The sequence below is a fragment of the Papaver somniferum genome, unplaced genomic scaffold (assembly GCF_003573695.1).
Source record: "Papaver somniferum cultivar HN1 unplaced genomic scaffold, ASM357369v1 unplaced-scaffold_154, whole genome shotgun sequence".
NCBI lineage: Eukaryota > Viridiplantae > Streptophyta > Magnoliopsida > Ranunculales > Papaveraceae > Papaver > Papaver somniferum.
The window spans coordinates 1,365,680-1,385,019 of NW_020624820.1; the positions used below are offsets into that span (position 1 = coordinate 1,365,680).

The 19,340-nt window shown below is 35.7% G+C and overlaps 2 protein-coding genes and 1 long non-coding RNA gene across 4 annotated transcripts; all 3 read right to left on the reverse strand.

The window, feature by feature from the left end:
- Positions 1-1,037: 1,037 nt before the first annotated feature.
- On the reverse strand, positions 1,038-2,887 carry LOC113336693. 2 transcript variants are annotated; one of them, XR_003353995.1, is made up of 4 exons: positions 2,583-2,887; positions 2,176-2,259; positions 1,954-2,075; positions 1,038-1,263 (listed from the first exon to the last, which is right to left on the reverse strand). XR_003353995.1 is itself a non-coding variant. In XM_026582341.1 (3 exons), exons 1-3 carry the CDS (start codon positions 2,176-2,178, stop codon positions 1,038-1,040), a joined length of 351 nt encoding a protein of 116 aa, XP_026438126.1. In that variant the 5' UTR covers positions 2,179-2,476. The 2 variants fall into 2 exon arrangements, 1 of the variants encoding a protein (XP_026438126.1); XM_026582341.1 differs by lacking the exon at positions 2,583-2,887 and having other exon boundaries at positions 2,176-2,476.
- Positions 2,888-2,892: 5 nt separating this feature from the next.
- LOC113336694 lies at positions 2,893-6,155 on the reverse strand. Its single transcript, XR_003353996.1, has 3 exons — positions 6,058-6,155; positions 5,622-5,801; positions 2,893-3,413 (listed from the first exon to the last, which is right to left on the reverse strand). It is a non-coding gene; the product is annotated as an uncharacterized LOC113336694 (long non-coding RNA).
- Positions 6,156-13,986: 7,831 nt separating this feature from the next.
- LOC113336699 lies at positions 13,987-17,652 on the reverse strand. The gene is made up of 4 exons (XM_026582347.1): positions 17,495-17,652; positions 17,281-17,369; positions 14,515-14,707; positions 13,987-14,369 (listed from the first exon to the last, which is right to left on the reverse strand). The coding sequence occupies exons 2-4, from the start codon at positions 17,332-17,334 to the stop codon at positions 14,239-14,241; spliced, it is 378 nt and encodes a 125-aa protein (XP_026438132.1). The 5' UTR covers positions 17,335-17,369; positions 17,495-17,652; the 3' UTR covers positions 13,987-14,238.
- Positions 17,653-19,340: the final 1,688 nt, after the last annotated feature.

Here is a 19,340-nt window from a genome sequence, read left to right on the forward strand (position 1 = left end):
AGCTTTTGGTTTATTAGAACAATAACACCAAAGAAAATCATTGTGGAGGGCGTAAGGTAAATGTATTTGGGACCAAACTGTAACCTTCCAATATAGGTAGACCAGCACGTTTGCCCCAATTGATAATCGTACTCATATCAGGCTCACCAGCAGGAACTGGCAGATTAAGCTTGATTGCATTTTTTATTTGCGTCATTGCCGTCTCAACTGTTTCCTCAATTTTTTGGATTGATATTGGATCTTTTCTGTGAAGTCAAATTCATTTCTCTATTGAACGCAATAATTTCCAGCAGGTGCTTATTATCGTGTTATAGCAAAAATGTTTCTGCAATAATCTCCGAGATTCGTGTAAGAAGATGAAGTTAATAGCAATAATTTCTAATATTGTTGCCTTCTGATGCAATTTAATACGTACTAGATTCAATATACTGTACTGAAACATAGTCATTTTTACTATTATCGAGGTTTGTCATGTAGGAGTATTTTTTTGGTTGCTGCTGTTTTATCCATGATGATATTATAGCCAACACTTTTAAGATAATTTGCAGGTGGTTGAAATGGGGACCTATTGTATTAACGGTTTCAGGATAGTACAATGGGCTCGGGTTAATCCGACTAGTAACGGTTTCTTTTCACACAAAACAAAACGGGTTTGGTCCCGTTAAACTAATTATGGACACTTTTAGGGTTGCACAACCGGTAGGGTGGGTAGGATATGGCCTATACCCGCCACCCTACCCGTTTATTGGCGGTTAAGAAAATCTTTACCCGTCACCCTACCCGCCAAATAGTGGATAGGGTAGGATACGGTTAAAAAACTGGCGGGTAGGGTAGGGTTCACAGAAATGACTCATGACCATATCAGCAATTTTAAACAATATATAAATAATTAAAAAATCATTTATCTTTCGAACCGCTCGTCCAAAATTCACAAACTTTATATATTCGGAAAGCTCTTTTTGAGATCTACAAAAAGAGTACCCATACGACTATATAATTTTCATTTTTTAAAATTTGTAATTCACACTAGTGTACAACTATGTGCCTATCGACAAAAATATAGAAAATCCAACATTCATATAACCAGACTGCCACTCTAGTCTGCGCAGACAGACAAAAATATAAACCACGCCAAGCTCTAGATGCGTAATGGCTGGATTTGCATATGATGGCTTAGCATTTAACCTGCATCCAGGACAAAGATACGGAAGCCACATGATGATTTGCATACCGAAGCATGATACCAGAGTGACATGGTTTTTCCTGCAACAATAGAATCAACTATGAATTTCCAGTGAAATTACACACATATAAGAGTCAGTTATTTGGAATCGTGAATATCTGTAACACCTAACAAAAGAGTGTCCCATGGGCTTAGTTGATATCTTATGGAAGCTCGAATAGCATGACTTAGAAGCTAATGGGAAACTCATGTTTTTACTTGGCAATACACCGAAAAATATAAATTTTAATTCCAATTGGACATCATAAAGTTCAAAGTCAAACAATAGTATCACCAATCAACCCACATCCCCTCATATTAAAAAGAACACTGAAGTTCAACAACACATGTCACTCCGAACGAAATTGAATCGATAAACGGACAAACTAGAATACAAGGAAATGAACCACTGTTATATTTCGAAACAACAGTTTCATACCAAAGTGTTCTAACCTATCACTGTAGTAATTGACGTCTCAACCAAATTACTCAAACTTTTCTCCACATTATACTCCAATCTCTCGTTCAACTGGTAAATCTCAGTCGATCTAATTATACCCAGTGCTAAACCAAACAAAAGTAAAAAGTGATTAGTTGTCATGGGATTCTGTTAGTGTTTCGGTAATCAATTTATCTAATCAAAATATGAACGGGAGCATTAGGACAACAAACTATACCTATTCAATGTTATACTAGTAACATTTGTAACTTAATTTATAAATGTTTGGTACCTTTTCCAATCTACAGTAATGAGGCTGCCTGATATTACTGGAGTAGATAAATGAAGTCCCTGCAACCTCTTGTTCACATCATCATATGTGACAAGTCTTGCTATCGTTTTTTGCCCTTTATCCTGAAAAGAGTTCTCTATTTAATAGGATGGCAGGTTTCGATAAAATGTTTCGTCGTGCTACACCAGTTATAACATGGATCTTACTCATTAATGTTCTTACCATTGTTTAGAGAAACTGCATTCCAAATCCCAGCCTCAAGAATTTCGAATTCATCAGTCAGCTCATTTTATGGAGCTGGTCTACCTGTATAAGTTAAGCTGACATGAGATAAATGTCATTATTTTCACATGTGTACTAGTTTTTACACCCTAGTTATTTATGTAAGCAAAAGCATATGGAGTCATTATTTTCAATTGTGTACTAGTTTGTACATACTAGAGTATTTATGCAAGCATAAGCTCATGAAGTCATTATTTTCACATGTGTACTAGTTTGTACACACCTATAAAACATGCATGAAATCGTTCGTTCATACCCACATTCAGACCTACTTTTTTGATGAAAAATAAATTGGTGCACAAGGATATGACCACCTAGAAAATATGCGTGAAATCAAGCATTCATACCCATAGACAGGCTAAGTCTTATCGGAACTAGGATGTTGCAGCAGTTTGTACACCAGTTCAGACTCACTAAATAAAGGAGACAAACTCCACATCATAGACTCCTTATCATAATTGTTGCTTGGTTGATGTAGTTCTAACTAGTTAACTTAACTGGTCCTGCAAAATAAGACAACGATACTAAAACAAGTAGGGCATACCCCAACAAAATAGGCATACCAAAATCAGCAAGGTAACAAATACATTATAGGAAAGTAAACGACACAATATTTTGTAGGATAGAGAAACTAACCTGCAATACAAGTGTGAAACAATTGCTTTGAAATATCATTGCATTTCATTAGCATCTAGTCTTGTGAGCCACCATTATGCTTTTGTTTGCTCGAGCACACCAAAATGGAACGTGGCGGAGTTGGAAGACACGACCAAAGATAATTATAAGAAAACTTGTTTGGTCAACGTCACTGTACAAGAAAGTGTCTACTTCCTTGTGAAGTCATTGTACAATAAAAGATTGCACGAAAGTTGAAAACAATACAAATTACACCATGAGCTTTTGCTAAGAAAGAAACAAGAAATTACACCATGAGCTTTTGCTAAGAAAGAAACAAGAAATTACACCATGAGCTTATGAGTCCAACCGACGATAAAATGGTCATTTTAGAGATAATCATAATACCTATTTTTCCTTGGAGCGTTTTTCCTTGTCAGCAGCTCCACCATTTACTTTTTGCTCATTCTCATCTTGCCAAGTCTCCTCTTTCTCACGAATGAGCTCCTCTTGCCTCTTCAAAGCAACAACCTCTTGATATGCATGCTACTTCAATTCTATTACTGTAAGAAATAGAAGAGTAGGTTGGTGATAGTATTCCTATAATAATAAGGTATATAACGACCAATATGTATACAACTATATATACATTAGGAATCTATATGTGTGCAATTATGTACACATTAAGAAAGAACAGGTGTACAACTATGTACACATTAACAATCAACATGTGTACAACTATGTACACATGTAATCAAAACAGATATACCCAAATGATAGGATCATTTTCATGTTTCCCTCAACCATCAATCAACAAGCAACCTATAACATAATATCGCAATAAAAAATAATACAAACCAACAGGAAAACCTTATTCCAAGTTCCCCTGCCCCTAGACTAACAAGGAGATAAGTAATAACATATTATCTTTGTAGCCCAAAAGTTTCAAAGTTGTCTTGATTGGAATGAAGTAAGTCATATACAGGAGCACAAATGTTGATAAATAGATAGGCCACATAAAATGAATTGACCACTCAAAATTGAGATTAAGTACTCTGAGTTACCCATTTAATTTGATCATAACTAGCCAGTTTAGCAGCATTTATAATGGCATTTCGACTACGTTTGGCCCAACGCCAGTCCAAAGAGCTTTAATTCTTCCCTAAATATTGGGATCAAATTTAGTAAAAGTGAATACACAGATAAAAAGATACATGAGATAAAATAATATTTTGAAACATAACCTGCTTAACGGTCCAAAATAATGTCTTGCTCCAAAGTAACGCTCCACATGTGTACTAGTTTGTTGACCCTAGTTATTTATGCAAGTATAAGCTTACGGAGTCATTATTTCACAAGTATACTAGTTAGTACGCCCTAGTTATTTATGCACGCACAAGCTCATGAAGTCATTATTTTTCACAAGAGTACTAGTTTGTACACCCTAGTTATTTATGCAAGCATAAGCTTAAGGAGTCATTATTTTCGCATATGTACTAGTTTGTACACTCTAGTCTTGCATATATTAGCTTATGGAGTCACAAACTTCACATGTGTACACACCCTAGTTATTTATGCAGGCATAAGCTTATATAGTCATTATTTTCACATGTATACTAGTTTGTACACACCTATAAAACATGCATGAAGTCGTTCTTTCAGAACTACTTTTTTCATGAAAAATACATCGGTGCACAAGCATGAACACACCTAAAAAATATGCACAAAATCAAGTATTCGGGCCCATAAACAGGCTACTTCCTGTAGGAAATAGGTCGGTGCACCAGATTGTACACCAGGCTACTTCGTACCCATAAACAGGCTACTTCTCGGATGATATTTTCTATGTGATTGCATTTTATGAATGGAAAATATTTTGAATGGAACTGGTGAGTGCCCATGATTGTAGTTGAAGACACAATATGCAAGTGTGTGACCGAAATGCTAAGATTTTGCACTCAGTTCTCTGAAATAAAACTGATGAGCACTAACGGCAGTAATTGAAGACAAGTAACATTGGAGAGAAGACCAAATTGCTAAGTAATGATACTTAATGACCTTAATTTAAGATACAAGATGTCATAATCATGCTAAGAAATTAAACTCTATTCTAAGTGGAGCTGATGAGCTCCAACAACCATAATTGAAGACATAAAATGTGAGTGTAGAGACCTAAATGCTAAGAAATTTTACCAATAATCGTAGTTTAAGTACAGAAAGTTACCAAGAAATTGCACTCACGTCCTCTCGGATGGAACTGATGAGCACCAACGGCTGTAGATACACAAAATGCGAGCATCAGGGCCGAGATGCTAGGAAATTGCACACAGGTCCATCGAGATGGAACTGATGAGCGTTAATGGTTGTAGTTAATGCAAATAACATTGGAGCTAGACCAAATTGTTAAGTAATTATACTTAATGACTATAATTGAAGACAAAAAATGTCACTGTCGATAGCTCAGTTTAACATCAAACAATTCACCTCAATAATCTATCGGCATAGTAACATTTAGGCCAGATATGCTACTAAAAAATGTCAATTCCACCCAGATTTAGTACCACTACAGATAAGATTAGATTCTCAGTGTTACCAAAGCCATATGCAGGGACAAATAGCAGAAATTTGTGTTCATTGTGGTCAGGTTAGTTTTTTATCTCCAAAATGTTTCCGTAATTCTCAATTCAACATTTTCAGTTTGATAAATTACAGAACGAATCAAATAAAAAAGGCATCCAAGACAATTAATTGAAGAAATTTGAGTACCATACCTGTTGTATCTTTCAAAGACGAGAACAATTAACGGACTAGGATAAAAAGCAAAACTCTCCCATTCCAAATAATTAATTTCCTTAAGCCAACCGTCATCAATTTCCCCTTCCCAATCAATCTCTTCACCATCTTCTCCAACTACATTCTTAATTGGATGATTGTCGAAATACTCAGAAGCCCTAGTTCCCCATCCAATTTAAAAAAAGACAAATCAAAATTTTATCATAATCAAAAACCTAAAATCAAAACATCAAATCGAAATAATTCATAAAACAATTAAGTTATCAAGACACGAAAATAATCAACGTTTTGTTCAAATAAAATTGAATATAGTGATCGATCAAAAAAAAAATCCAAACCCGGTAAAAATCGAACGAAAAACAAAATCGAATAAGGGATAAATGAATCAAGAGTAATCAAAGTTATAATACTAACCTGAAAAATGAGATATATAGGAAATCAGAACGTCCTCCTTCATGTCTGATTTGTACGTAAACATCACCAGTGATTGGTTGCACTCTCTCTCACTTTCGATGGCTTCATAGATAAACTAGACTGAGAAGAAAAAGAGATGGAGACCGAAATCCAAGCAATTTCGAAGGAGTAACCGAGTAAAATAAAGTGAGAAACTAAAACCTACAGTTTCATTGTCGCTGCAGAGCTCTGCAGATCGAGGATAATGAAGAGAAAGAAATGATTTGTGAACAGATCGATATGTGATTTTTGTATGAGGGTCATTGCCGACATGGATTTGTTGAAGCTTTGGACTGAATCGTTCGTAAAAGGGCTAACTCGTTTAAATTGTGTAAATTTGGACCTCCTGATACTAGGCTTGAGATGACAGGACTAGAGTGTCTAAAGCCCAACAAAATTGGGATTAAATGTCAATTTCTACTTTGATAAAGTTATGGACAAAAAAAGACTACATTATGATGGAATTTTGAAACCGGTAAACAGTTTGATCTGTTTCACGGAAACAACAATGGAATACGTTGTTTGTGTATACAATATGGGTACCCGAGAATTGACACCATGTATGTTAACAACATTCAGGCATACAAGTGGCAACGTTGATCCTAAATTTCAGTTGGGATTTGATTCTGCAACCAAGAAACACAAAGTGATAAATCTAGAGTCAATGCCATTCCTGATGGTGATAGAAATACCAAGCATTTTCACCGTATATTAAGAAGGAATAGAGAAAGAAACAACATCCATAACCGCCGCATCAATGGTATATGGACCGGGAACAAAGATGAGATTAAAGAAGGCATTGCGAATCACTTTGAGGTAGCATTTAAGGAAGTATCTAATCATAGACCGAGAATTAAGAATATGTGCTTAAAGAGTATTGATGAGAATGCGAGAGTTTGGTTAGAGAGGCCTTTTAGTGAAGAAGAGGTAAAGAAAGCGATTCATGATTTGGGAATGGATAGAGCTCCGGGTCTGGACGGCTTCCCGATGAAATTTGATGTTGTTGGGTGGGAATTCATTAAAGAAGACTTGATGAAGGTGTTTAAAGATTTCCATGATAACAACATTCTCGATACTTCTCTAAAGAAAAACTTTATAGTGTTAATCCCTAAGAAGATTGGTGTGGAAGAGGTAAAGGATTTTCGACCTATTAGCCTCATAGGAAGCGTGTACAAAATTGTCTCCAAAGTACTAGCGGAGCGATTAAAGGTATATCTTCCTATTTTAATCTCTCCTTCTCAATCTAGTTTCACTAAAGGGCGTCAAATTTTAGATGGAGTTTTGATTGCAAATGAATGTGTGGACTCTAGACTTCGTCAAAAATTACCGGGGTTAGTGTGCAAATTAGATTTTGGAAAGGCTTTTGATAATGTGAATTGGAACTTCTTAAATGAAGTCCTATTTAAAATGGGATTTGGAGGCGTTTGGCGTGCTTGGATAAGGAATTGTTTATCTTATTCAAAATTTTCAGTTCTTATGAATGGTACCACTCATGGGTTTTTTGGTAGCGAGAAGGGTATTCGTCAAAGTGATCATCTTTCCCCTTTTCTTTTTACCATTGTTGGAGAGGTTTTAAGTCATATGTTGAGTAAGGCACAAGAAGTTGGTAAAATTTCGGGTTTCTAGGTGAAGAAAGAGGGAACCAAAGTTAACCATCTCCAATTTGCCGATGATACCATTGTTTTTCTTGATGCGAAGCGTGAACAAGTAGATTCTCTTCGGTATTTAATTCTATGTTTTGAGTTCACATCGTGCTTAAAAATCAACTTTGCTGAAATTTGTTTATTTGGGGTATCTCCCGTTGAAGACATTGATGAATTCGCTAACATGTTGGGGTGTAAAAGATCAAATTTTTCAAGTATTTATCTCGGTCTTCCTTTGGGTGATAAAGTTAGTGGCACACAAAAGTGGGAGCAGATTTTTGTATCATGTTCTTTAAGACTTTCCTTTTCGAACGGGAAAACACTATCAAGAGGTAAGTTGACTCTAATCAAAAGTGTTTTGGCTAGTTTGCCCATTTATTATTTATCCAATCTTTCTTGCGCCATGCTCCATTACAAATAAGATTGACAAGATAGTAAGAAATTTTCTTTGGGATGATGATTCTAACAAGAGAAGAATTCATAATGTTGGGCGGTCTATACTCGTAAAATCTAGAGAAGGTGGTGGTCTTGGAATCCGTAAATCTAAATACATGAACTCTTCGCTTCTCAAAAAGTGGTGGTGGAGATTTCGAACGGAAAGGAATGCTTTTTGGAGAAGATAATTGTGGAAAAATTTGGAGAATCATCCACCGGTTGGGGAACTCTTCAACCAAAAGGGCCAAAGGGATGTAGTTTGTGACACAATATTTATAAGAAGGTCGAGGATTTTAACAAACATGTGAAATTTAAGATCAATGCGGGAAATAAAATTAGATTTTGGGAAGATATTTGGATTGGAGATGCCATCTTATGTAATAGTTTTCCATTGGCATTTGAAGCTTCAAGAAAAAAAGGGAAAGTGGTGGCTAGGTTATATGAGATTTCGAGTAACGACATAAAGTGGAAGTTCATGTCTCGAAGTAGATATTCTCAACACATAACGAGGGAGATTGCTTCCATAAACTCATTACTAGAAGTGGTGAATATTCAAGAAGGGGTCGTAGACTCTAGATTGTGGATGGTGGATGGAAACAATATGGTTGATGCTTATACGGTTAAGTGTGGGTTCGATTCTCTTTGTGACCAAGGCGATAGTAACTTCTCAAATGAGATTATTTGGAGTCGTCGTTATCCGTACAAAGTAAACTTTTTTTATGGCTTTTTTACCTTGAAAGGTTGATGACGACGGACAAGATTTTTAGAAGGGGTATGGATGTTGATAGGGTGTGCCGATTTTGTGAAGAAGAAGATGAAACAAGTGCCCATTTATTTTATGATTGTTGGCGGACAAAAAGAATTTGGGATTACTTTGCCGAAGGGTGCAACTTCAATTAGAGTTACGATATTAATATTTCCACAACTATAAAAGCTTGGAGTTATGATTGGGGTGATGAAAGACTTGACCGTATATGGAACAACTTACCGGATGCAATATGGTGGTGCATTTGGAAAGAAAGAAACTCTATAATTTTCAACCACAAAAAGAGAAATTTGGAAAGTTTAATTCGGGATATCAAGATCTAAGCTTATTTTTGGGCGGAGGCAAACACTAAAATGTTGGATTTGACGGCTAACATGGTAATAGCTTTATGTGACTCGTATTTCTATCGGCCGCTTTGAGGTGGATGTGAGGCATTTAGTGTTTGTTTGTTTTTCTTAATATCACTTGGCTCTTTGTTCTTTGCTTTGGGTGATCGATTCCAAACTCGGTCTCCTTTTTTTTTTGTCGGTTGTATTTATTGAGTTGAGGTACCCTTTAAGTACCTCTTTTTCAATAAATCTTTTCTTATTGACCGATCAAAAAAAAAAAAAACAACACAAAGTGATTTGTCTTTGGAATTTAAAGACACATTGTTATCCAAGAAAAGATTCTGATCCAGTTTATGTAGGTTACGAGGTGTTGACTCTTGGCGATAATACATGGAGAAGTATAGATATTGGTGAAGTCCCACAACACAAACTTGAACATGGTTCTTATTTTTTAGCACACATGGTTCCGTATATGTGAATGGCTCAATCTATTGGATCACAACCAAGCTTGCCTATGAGCGTCACAGTGGGGAAAAAATCATCGTGGCATTTGATGTGGGAAGTGAGAAATTCAGAACAATCCCCGTTCCTAAATTCATCACCGATCAAATTATGTATGATAGGGAGTATATTACCTTACATTTCTCTAGAGATTTATTAGAAGTGAACAATTGTATAGCTCTATATAATAGGTTACCAGGTGGTTATACCGTGAAGCTAAGGATATTTGATTGCGATGAGAATAATAAGAAGGATCACACTACTAGTTGCAATCAAGACCGGATTGAAAGAACTATCAAATTGCCTTTTCAATGGGACAACAAAAGGCGGGTGGTGTTTCATGGGATCCCGGGAACATATGAAATACGAACATACCAACGTGGACGAACTATAAAGTGTATCTCCCTTGTCTCTTACAACTGTAAAAGCATGACTTTTAGGAAGGTTGAATCCGATGAGCTTAATCACTTCAGTTCTCCAAAAGAATCCAGTGAACGAGGAGTATCTATGTCTTCAACTATCACTAAAAGCCTTTTTCCTCTTAGGAAAAAGACATTGCAAGAAAGAGCCACTTGAAGGTACACACCCAATTTCTACAATTTCTCTAGCTTTCTTTAGTTATTTCATCTTATATGAATTCAGTTATTATTTAAATTATTAGTTCGAGAAACTATTATTTTGTTAAATTAAGGTTTTTGTTATTTCTTTTCGTGGCCCGTGGGTGTTATAATTATTTTAAATATATTTAAAGAATACATTACAGAAAGAATAATTTTCATTTCATTTGACCTGGGTAAAGCTTTTGTTTACAATGTGGTTGTTTCGCTATCAATTTAGTGTAAATTTTTCTCGCTTAGGTTGTTAATTGCAGCTACCAGTTACATATAGAGGAGGGATCTCCTCACAATTTTATTATCACACTATCTCACACGTTGGACCTCATTTTACCGAATAAAAATCAACCGTAACGGATTTGAAGCTAATACTTTGGCGATATGTTACTATTACATATCTCTACGTTGCTACTAAAAATGAGTGTATTCCGAGACGTATAACATCACCATCCATTACTTTGAAAATCAGTTGTTGAAAATCAATAGATTTCTGGCCGTCGAAATTAAAACCGGTAGATTATGAGGTTTTATATTTCGAAATATTTCATTTTTGGTAGGCATGTAGAACTTGGTAAGAGGAACATATCTTCAAATCCGTTATGGTTTGGTTTTTATTTACACAAATGAAGTCCAACATGTGAAATAATGTGATAATAAAAGTGTGAAGAGATCCTTCCTCGTACATATATCTGAACGATCTTAAATTTTGTTACTTGCTTCCAAAAAATTCTTTTAACAGCAATGATACATGCCCCACCTCTCACAGAGGCAACGCCCCTTGATCCATGGACTAGCATAGGGCTGGTGTTTTGGGTCATGCGTGTTTCAGTTATCAAAATACACACATATGAACAACTCCTAATAAGTTTAAAATGATTAACAAGTTCGTACATTTAAGTATGTCATAATTTATTTCTTCCCAGCTTGTATTCAAAACAAAAACACCAAAGAAGATCACTGTACACGGCATACGATTAATGTATTTGGGACCAAACAACCTTCCTGCACATTAGCCCCAACAGGAACTTGTAGATTAAGCTTCAGAGCATTTGTCATTCACGTCTCTGCTTCCTCAATTTTTTGGATTGCCATTGGATCCCTTATAAAGTCAAATTCATTTCTCTTTAACTTGGACAATAATTTCCAGAACGTGCTTATCATCGCTTATTGTTTTTTGCCTGGGACGAGATGCGAAATAAGCAGTGTTAGCAGTAGATAATATCAAGTACGACTCTGGTACTCCGCATCCAGTGCCTATGTTATTGTGATTAGGAAAAAAAAAAGCCTTCAGTTTTCGCAATAATATGATCAATCATGCAGTCTACATATTTTTGAGCACCAGCTGCACTATCCATTATACTTCTTATATGTTCTTTGAAAACAAATATTTGATACTCTTTCTCTGCAGTTTAACTCCGCGGCCTCCTTAAGTTGCACGAGATAGGAGTAACAAAAATCTTGGTCCTGAACTGAGAGCATGGCTCGAGGGGGACTATCAATGAAGTCGACTTTTAATGAGTAGTAAAGTCCTCATGATGCCACGATGATATAACAGATTCTAACTCCATAGTTTCATAGTTTCCAAGACATACAGATTCGTTTCCAACAAAATCCCGTTCTTAAAGATGTGAATTAGTTTTCAGCAAAGGAAACTCTAGCCAAAAAGAGATGGGTTGGAGTTGGAGTAATACTTTGGGTATCTTTTTAAACCGGCACGATACAAGTAAAGGAAAAACATAAAACGGTTAATCCATACGATGACCGAAACAGTTTCTTTTTACAAGAAAACGAGGGGTATTTGTTGGATAATGATCTTCGTTACCGATTCTCAAACTCGTGTATTATCCACCGATCCGTTACAACTCTTTGTAACACGGTTTTCACTTATGTATTACATCTGGTAATACCAACAACAAAACAAGAAAAGAATGATAGAAAAGAGATGATCAATCCAAAACTTAAACAGACTTATTTGGGTATATTGAGGCGAGTAATCTCTTTGCTTAAGACATTTGATGCCCTGTATATAATGTTGTTACAGGTTTAGCGGCATATGGCTCCAACATTCAACAATACCTCGATGTTTTTCGCAGCACTTTGATAACCCTGAACAGCGAACGCGAATAGATGTAGCACAAACTCTTCTTTAACTCTTAAAGACACATGCAAACTCTTAAATTTCTAGTACTAGTTTTATGACTCTAAAAACACATACTTTCAATGGGAAAGAGTGGGGTTTATATAGGTTTAGAGGTGACTCTTGGAGAAGTCCTTTCATGAAGAGTCACAACCCTTAGTGGAGAGTCACATCCCTTGGGATAAGACACTAATGTTGAAAAGACTCAAGTGAGTTGACACTCCTATTCATATTTCTATTCAAAAATTCCAACAATCCCCCACATTGAATAGAAATCCATGCAAGTTTAATGCAGACACTAGAAAGAGTTTGTGCGCGGAACATCACTGCATCGGGAGAGATAGCTTTTGGCTTTAAATCTTCCGTAGTAAATACCTACCGGGTTTACTAGTTGTTCGGTGAACGCGATGTCTTGAACCACCCAACTTTATGATGTAAACTGATGCAGTAGATATCACACAGTTTATTTTCTTACATATCCGGTTCTCGGTTGTGTTCATTTCGGCCTTGAACGATGCTGGTTTTTCATGAGTGCTCTAGATTAACTTAGCCTTATAGTTATCATAGAAGCGGCACCACTTCACACTCATATAGGTGATCTCCTATTTGAAAGTATCTTGCCATACTTTTCTTAGTCAAACTAAGCCATAGGAATCACTAAGAGAAAATCTCAGCCTCTCACTTGACAGGCAACACTGTTTCATCATAGAAATGGGAAAGAGAGTGAACTCTCACAGTGTTTCCGGTGAGTAATTTTGTAGAGTACCTGGTGGGCATACTGTCAAGCTATGGATACTTGATTGTGATCACACTTCAAGTTGCAGCCAAAACTGGACTGAAACTACAATTGACTTACCTTTTCAATGGGACAACAAAAGAGTGGTCGTGTTTCATGGGATCCCAGGAACAGACGAAATAATCATAGAAACATACAAAGATAGCCGAAGTATAAAAGATCTCTCCCTTGTGTCTTTCAACTGGAAAAACATGACTTTTAGGAAGGTTGAATCGATGAGCTTAATCATTTCAATTCTCCAAAGAAATCCAGCAAACGAGGAGTATTTATGTGTTCAATTATCACCGAAAGCCTTTTTTCTGTTCATAAAAAGTAAGCGCGAGATAGAGGAGTCACTTAAGACTTAAGAGGTAGGTATATACTACATAAAACTTACAAAATTTCACTGGCTTTTGGTTATCTCATCTTACATGAATTTATTGGCTCAATTTGGATTGTTAGTGATTAGATTATCTTTAAGGGTTTTTTACTTCTTTCATTGGGTATTTATAGCTTTTTAAGTTGCATTTAAAGAAACATTACAGTTGAAACAACTTGCACTGGTTATCTTTTGTCACAGGACTTTCCTTTCCTTTGCCACCTTTTTATTTATTTATTTTTCTCTTTGTGCACAATGACTTCCCAAGTTAAAGAATCTGTCAAAACTGTGCGAACAAAAAAAAAAAATCCTTCAAAACATTGTATTATTATTACCAACTATGACCTTTATATAACAAACAACACCAGAGAAGTAACTAGTAGAGAAGAAGAACACATGTACATTGACAATGTAATGACAAATTTATATATATAAGGAGACTTCTCCTAAGTGAAAACTAGTACAACACCTTGTCAGATTTTTTAGAGTAATATAGAACATACATTTTTTCCGGTAAATAAGAAAAAGAAGAAAAAAAGTGATACACAGAAGTGAAGCTAGGATCATGGTTCTAGCTTCAGTGAAACAACACGAGATTGTCTATTACGTTTTGCGACCTTAACAAAAACTATTGACAAGCATGCAGGGGCCCACCATGGTCGGCGTACTTCTTGCTCGCCCTTGAGACATGCCACTGTTGGATAATACACTTCGGTCAGATTGTTTATATTTTATTTTTTGCTTAGAGAGAAACACTATCGAAAATTATTACAGAATTCAACAGAAACAGTTTGAAATAAATCAATGTTGAGAAACAAAGAGAGAGGCGGAGAGAGAACCTTTAATGCGTCTGAGCTCCTTGCACAATGTGATGAAGTCACCCCATTTCATTTGGCATCGCCTTATAAACCTCAAAATCTGCTCAGTTGTAAACATGGACAAGCTCTCCAGGTACTCCCCATTAACACCATTATTTTCAAAAACTTGACGGTAATTACCAAGATTTATCTCTTCCAACCACAATCCAACATCCTGCATATTACCAAACACTTGGGCTTATCAGTTTCATCATCTAGCAAGCATACACGTATATTTAGATGCTTGATACCTACTTCAAATATCTACTTACACCAATCTCATGACCAACATGCAATTACTAGAAAAATTACAAGCATTAAGGCATAAACAGAAAGTTATGTTTATAATTATGTACATGGTATTGTTATTGTGGTGCATCTATTTTGTACTCTAAAAGTATCTGTCTAGAAGAAAAAAAAAACGGATAAGCACCAGAAGTAGGAAACATGCTACAGGAAATTACCAAAAGACTACAAAAAACACTGACCATCGTCGACTGGTGTCCAAAACCAAAAGAAGAAGTAAAACTACTATATTAGTCATTGTCCTCGTAATAGCATCTATCCTATTCTACTGAACACCAGACAATATTACCACTCACAATTGATATTCCTAGTCCTGCCTACTACTACTCCTATGATCAGTACAACACTGATCTAGTAAAATTGGCATGCACAAATCTTTCAGTTTTTGCTACTAAACAAATGCAAAGGGACCTGAACCTTCGATACTTCATATCCAATCCATATTTCTGGAATTCAGTACTCCTCAAGTAATTGATACTAAAGAAATGCAAAGGGACCTGAACCTTTGATACGTCATATCCAATCCATATATCTGGAATCCACTACTCCTCACGTAAAATTGGATACTATCAGTTCAACAATCTCTGGTTGAGCTTGAAAACAATGATAGCAGAATTTCAGTATCTACCTCTCGCCACGCCTTCCTATCAGTCATAACTTCCTTCTTCGTAGGATTAACAATATACATATATCTAACTATCCACATATATTCTTAAACCTTAGCTGCCCTCCCTGAAATGAAATGTCTTCCATATTCATAGTCAGTAGTCATGCCATGCCACTACTAATATTAATAAGAAGTAGCTTTTGAAGACCTTCACATCTTGTTTCTATTTCCCCTCCTACTTAATGATCATGACAGGGAGCTTTGCATCATTCTGCATGAGAGATTACTTATATCAGGTAGCTGGATACTGCCATGGTATTTTGTTGCAGAAAGTATTGTATACTGTAGATTTCAGGGCTGAACCACATGTGATGCTATTAGTTACATCACTTGCACCAGGACACAACATAGACTGCAGACTTTTCAACCCTAGTTCCGGCATACTGAGAAACCATATGGAACTCAAACCATCAAATCTGGTGGATGAGAGGTATGAAAGGAAAGCCAAAGAAGGTTACCACACAGCCAAACAAGGAAGACAAAGATTGTAAAGTCATTTTGATGATCCAAACGACTTTACAAGATTAGTAATTTATAATGATAACTGAAAAAAAAATTGTACACATATGTATGTAAATTATCTACATATATATGTATATAACCCACATGTCCAGGAAAGGAGTTTCTTTTCGAATTGCAATAGCAATTTCGAAGGAATTCCATACAAGGAGAAGACATGATAGTCACCAGTAGGACATACTGCAATTCGAAGAGGGTCAATCTGTTGGGTCTCAAATGTCATCGTAGTTATCACTGTATCAGAAGACATATCCGCCTTCAAGAAAAGAGTTCATGACAAGGTCTACTCAAGTTTAACATCAGCTTTTTTTCGCAGTTCTAAAAGATACCACTTCCCCCTCTCAAATGATATGCCTGCAGTAATAGCTAAAGACGACAACTAGTTTTAGATTCACACTGAATGTAGAAAATAAGAGGCCTAATTTCTTATCAGATGCTCAATTGATTAGATAAAACTGCCTGCAGCTAAGAATCCTAAATAAAGATACTATATCTAGCCCTTAATCTCTGAGAAAGCCACATGATAGTCGCATGACGTATTAACTACCAAAGACTCAAATAAATAAAAAGACTTTTAATTATGCTCTTGCATCAAAATGCCTCCATCCCAGACATGACTAACTTCCTCTGTATTACCCTATTCCATTCATACTCAAGTAGCATTGTGTCGCATGAATATATATTCCCTTCAAATTACATTCAATATCATAAACTGCAGAGAATTACTGGTAAAATAATGAGGGGAATGTGAAATAAACCCAACTCGACCTAACAAAGTATATCTGCCGATAGTAAAAGATCTCAATGAGTAATCAAATAACCAGACCTATGCATTCTCTGTCTGAATACTAAACATTCTTTGAATACTAAAAAGAAAAGTTTTTGGAGGGTATCTTAACAGACTCTGTAACCGACGAAAACATCATAGAGCATAAACAAAAATTCTTCAATTTAAAGATTCCACAGTCACATCTAAATCTTAATTGCCTGATCCAACCCTTTGAAACAAATATATTAATTGAGAAACAAAGAATTTAAGTAAAAATTCATAACATCAAATTCATAATAAATAACTAACAGATTCAGTTTCAGTAAGTACAGATCTCATGAACAAAGAATTCATTCTCACAGATAAAATTGTCAAATGGTCTCAGTAGATATAGTATCAGTCACTTACACTGATCTTAGACTACACTAAAAATACCCAAAAATAGAGTAATAATTAAAAGAAGAAAAAAAAAACTGTATCCACATACCTCAACAGTCCAAATGAAGAAATCCAATGGCTCTGGTTGTTTATCTTTATTCATCTCCCAAAAATAGTCCCAAAAAGCAGCTCAGAAACCTATATCAAGATCATCATCACAGAAAAGGAAAGACTTGAGAGATCAAATTCAATTACATGAAAACAAAAAAAAATGAAGTTGAACAAAAACAAATTCAATTTGTGGATCTTGAAAAAGAACTTACAGAAGGTACAATTTGGACAAGATTTACCACTACATTTGAGAGCAGAAATAGAGGAGAGAGAGAGTGTGTGTGGAGTATGTCCAAATGTATGTATGTGAATGTGATGTGTCTTCTATTCTTTCTTTCTTTCTTTGGTTGGTTCGGACACTCACTCGCTTTGGTCGATCACTGTGTTTCTCTGCCTGCCCTTTCCGAGGATGGAATCGATGGATGACTTGCACAGTGTCCCCACCAACCATCACTCTCACTTTCTTATTCACTTGACTACAAGCTTTTTGGAGTAACTGCTCACGAGTTGTGTCTCATGGCTGTTGCAATGGGACAATTTTTAACTATTCTTGACTTTCTATTTTTGTTACCGAGGTCAATTGGGTTTTTACCCTTCAAGTGGAGCTATACAAAACTAAACTTAAACTGTCAGCTGAAATTGAACCAGTTATTCTTAACCCGAATCGAAACCAATCTCAGTGGTATTTCTTTTACTATTCTAGGCTTTCTATTTTTGTTACCGAGGTGGAGTGGGTTTTTATCCTTCCCGTGGAGCTATACAAAACTAAACTTAAACTGTCAGCTGAAACTGAACCGGTTATTTTCAACCCGAAATCGAAGCCAATCTCTGTGATATTTTTTTATTTTTTCGATGAAAACAAAATTTCATAGCTAAATTAAACTGGCATAGTATTATAATCCAGGTTTGTCCAGTTTTGGATATCAGGAGGAAAATTATCGTAATGCTCAAAACAAAATTTCATAATTAAAATTAAACTAGACTTTCTATTTTCGTTACCAAGGTTAAATGGGTTTTCACCTTCAGGGCTGCACTAAATCAAACTTAAAACCCCAACTGAAATTGGGACCGGATATTTTTTTACCCTAACCAAACCGAACTGAATCTCAATGGCGCTTTTTTATTTTTCGATCAAAACAAAACTTTATTATTGAATTAAGCTGGTATAGTATTGTAATCCCGGATTGTCCAGTTTTGGATATCATAAGGAAAATTACTGTAATCCTCAAAACAAATCAATTTCTCTAACCTGTTTAACCAGATCATGAGCTACATTATTAGTTAACCTATTGACCGACTTACAGAACCAAGAGATTCTACCAGACATTTTATTATTAGTTTCTAAAATGGGACCATGATCGGCCAAATGAACTAAAGGTTTCGACTCATTGATTGACCTGATGACCACTTGTTAAGTCTTATTCTACATGCCCATCTAACTGCCTATTATAGTGCTAAACATTTCATTTGCTCTGTTGCGAATTCTGGGTTTAAAGCTCCATCAACATGTTTCCCCTTTACTCCATGACAACCTACTTACGAATTATTAGACCAATGATTGTTTTTCCTGTTGCAGTAACATATGAACCATCAATATATATTTTAAGAAAACCAGGATCCGGTGGTATCCAAAATTTCTCCTGCAAAATAGTCAAAGAAATTGCCCTCTTATTAGCTACAGATTCATTGTCAAGGCATTTAGTAGTGAGCTGACTTATCCTACTGAGAGTAAGTTGTATATTAGGACTCTAAGTCGTCAAAGACCTTAGCATACCTGTCTTTCCATATAAACCTAGCAACAATTATGAAGTTGTATAAGATAGAATTTCAAGATGAATAAGGGTTATTATTGAACCAGTTAAGGATCCAGTATCTAAAATTGATATGATCATTGACAATTTGATTGGTGTTAACATTGACAGAAAACCATAAAGTTCTTGCATGAGGACAATTCAGGGACAGGTACGCCACAGTTTCTACATCAGAGTTACAAACACTACAATGAGTATTTATACCCTATTTATATCTCGAAATCGTACCCCTAGTTGGAACTATGTT

Excerpts from the sequence above, each read along its gene's own strand:
- LOC113336693 (XM_026582341.1), bottom strand. Across the intron at positions 1,264-1,953 it reads ATTACTGTAGATTGGAAAAG|GAAAAACCATGTCACTCTGG; the intron begins GTACCAAACATT and ends CTATTGTTGCAG.
- LOC113336699 (XM_026582347.1), bottom strand. The coding sequence starts at position 17,334 with ATGAATAAAGATAAACAACCAGAGCCATTGGATTTCTTCATTTGGACT. Across the intron at positions 14,708-17,280 it reads TCTTCATTTGGACTGTTGAG|GATGTTGGATTGTGGTTGGA; the intron begins GTATGTGGATAC and ends GGTAATATGCAG. Across the intron at positions 14,370-14,514 it reads GGAGCTCAGACGCATTAAAG|TGGCATGTCTCAAGGGCGAG; the intron begins GTTCTCTCTCCG and ends ATTATCCAACAG.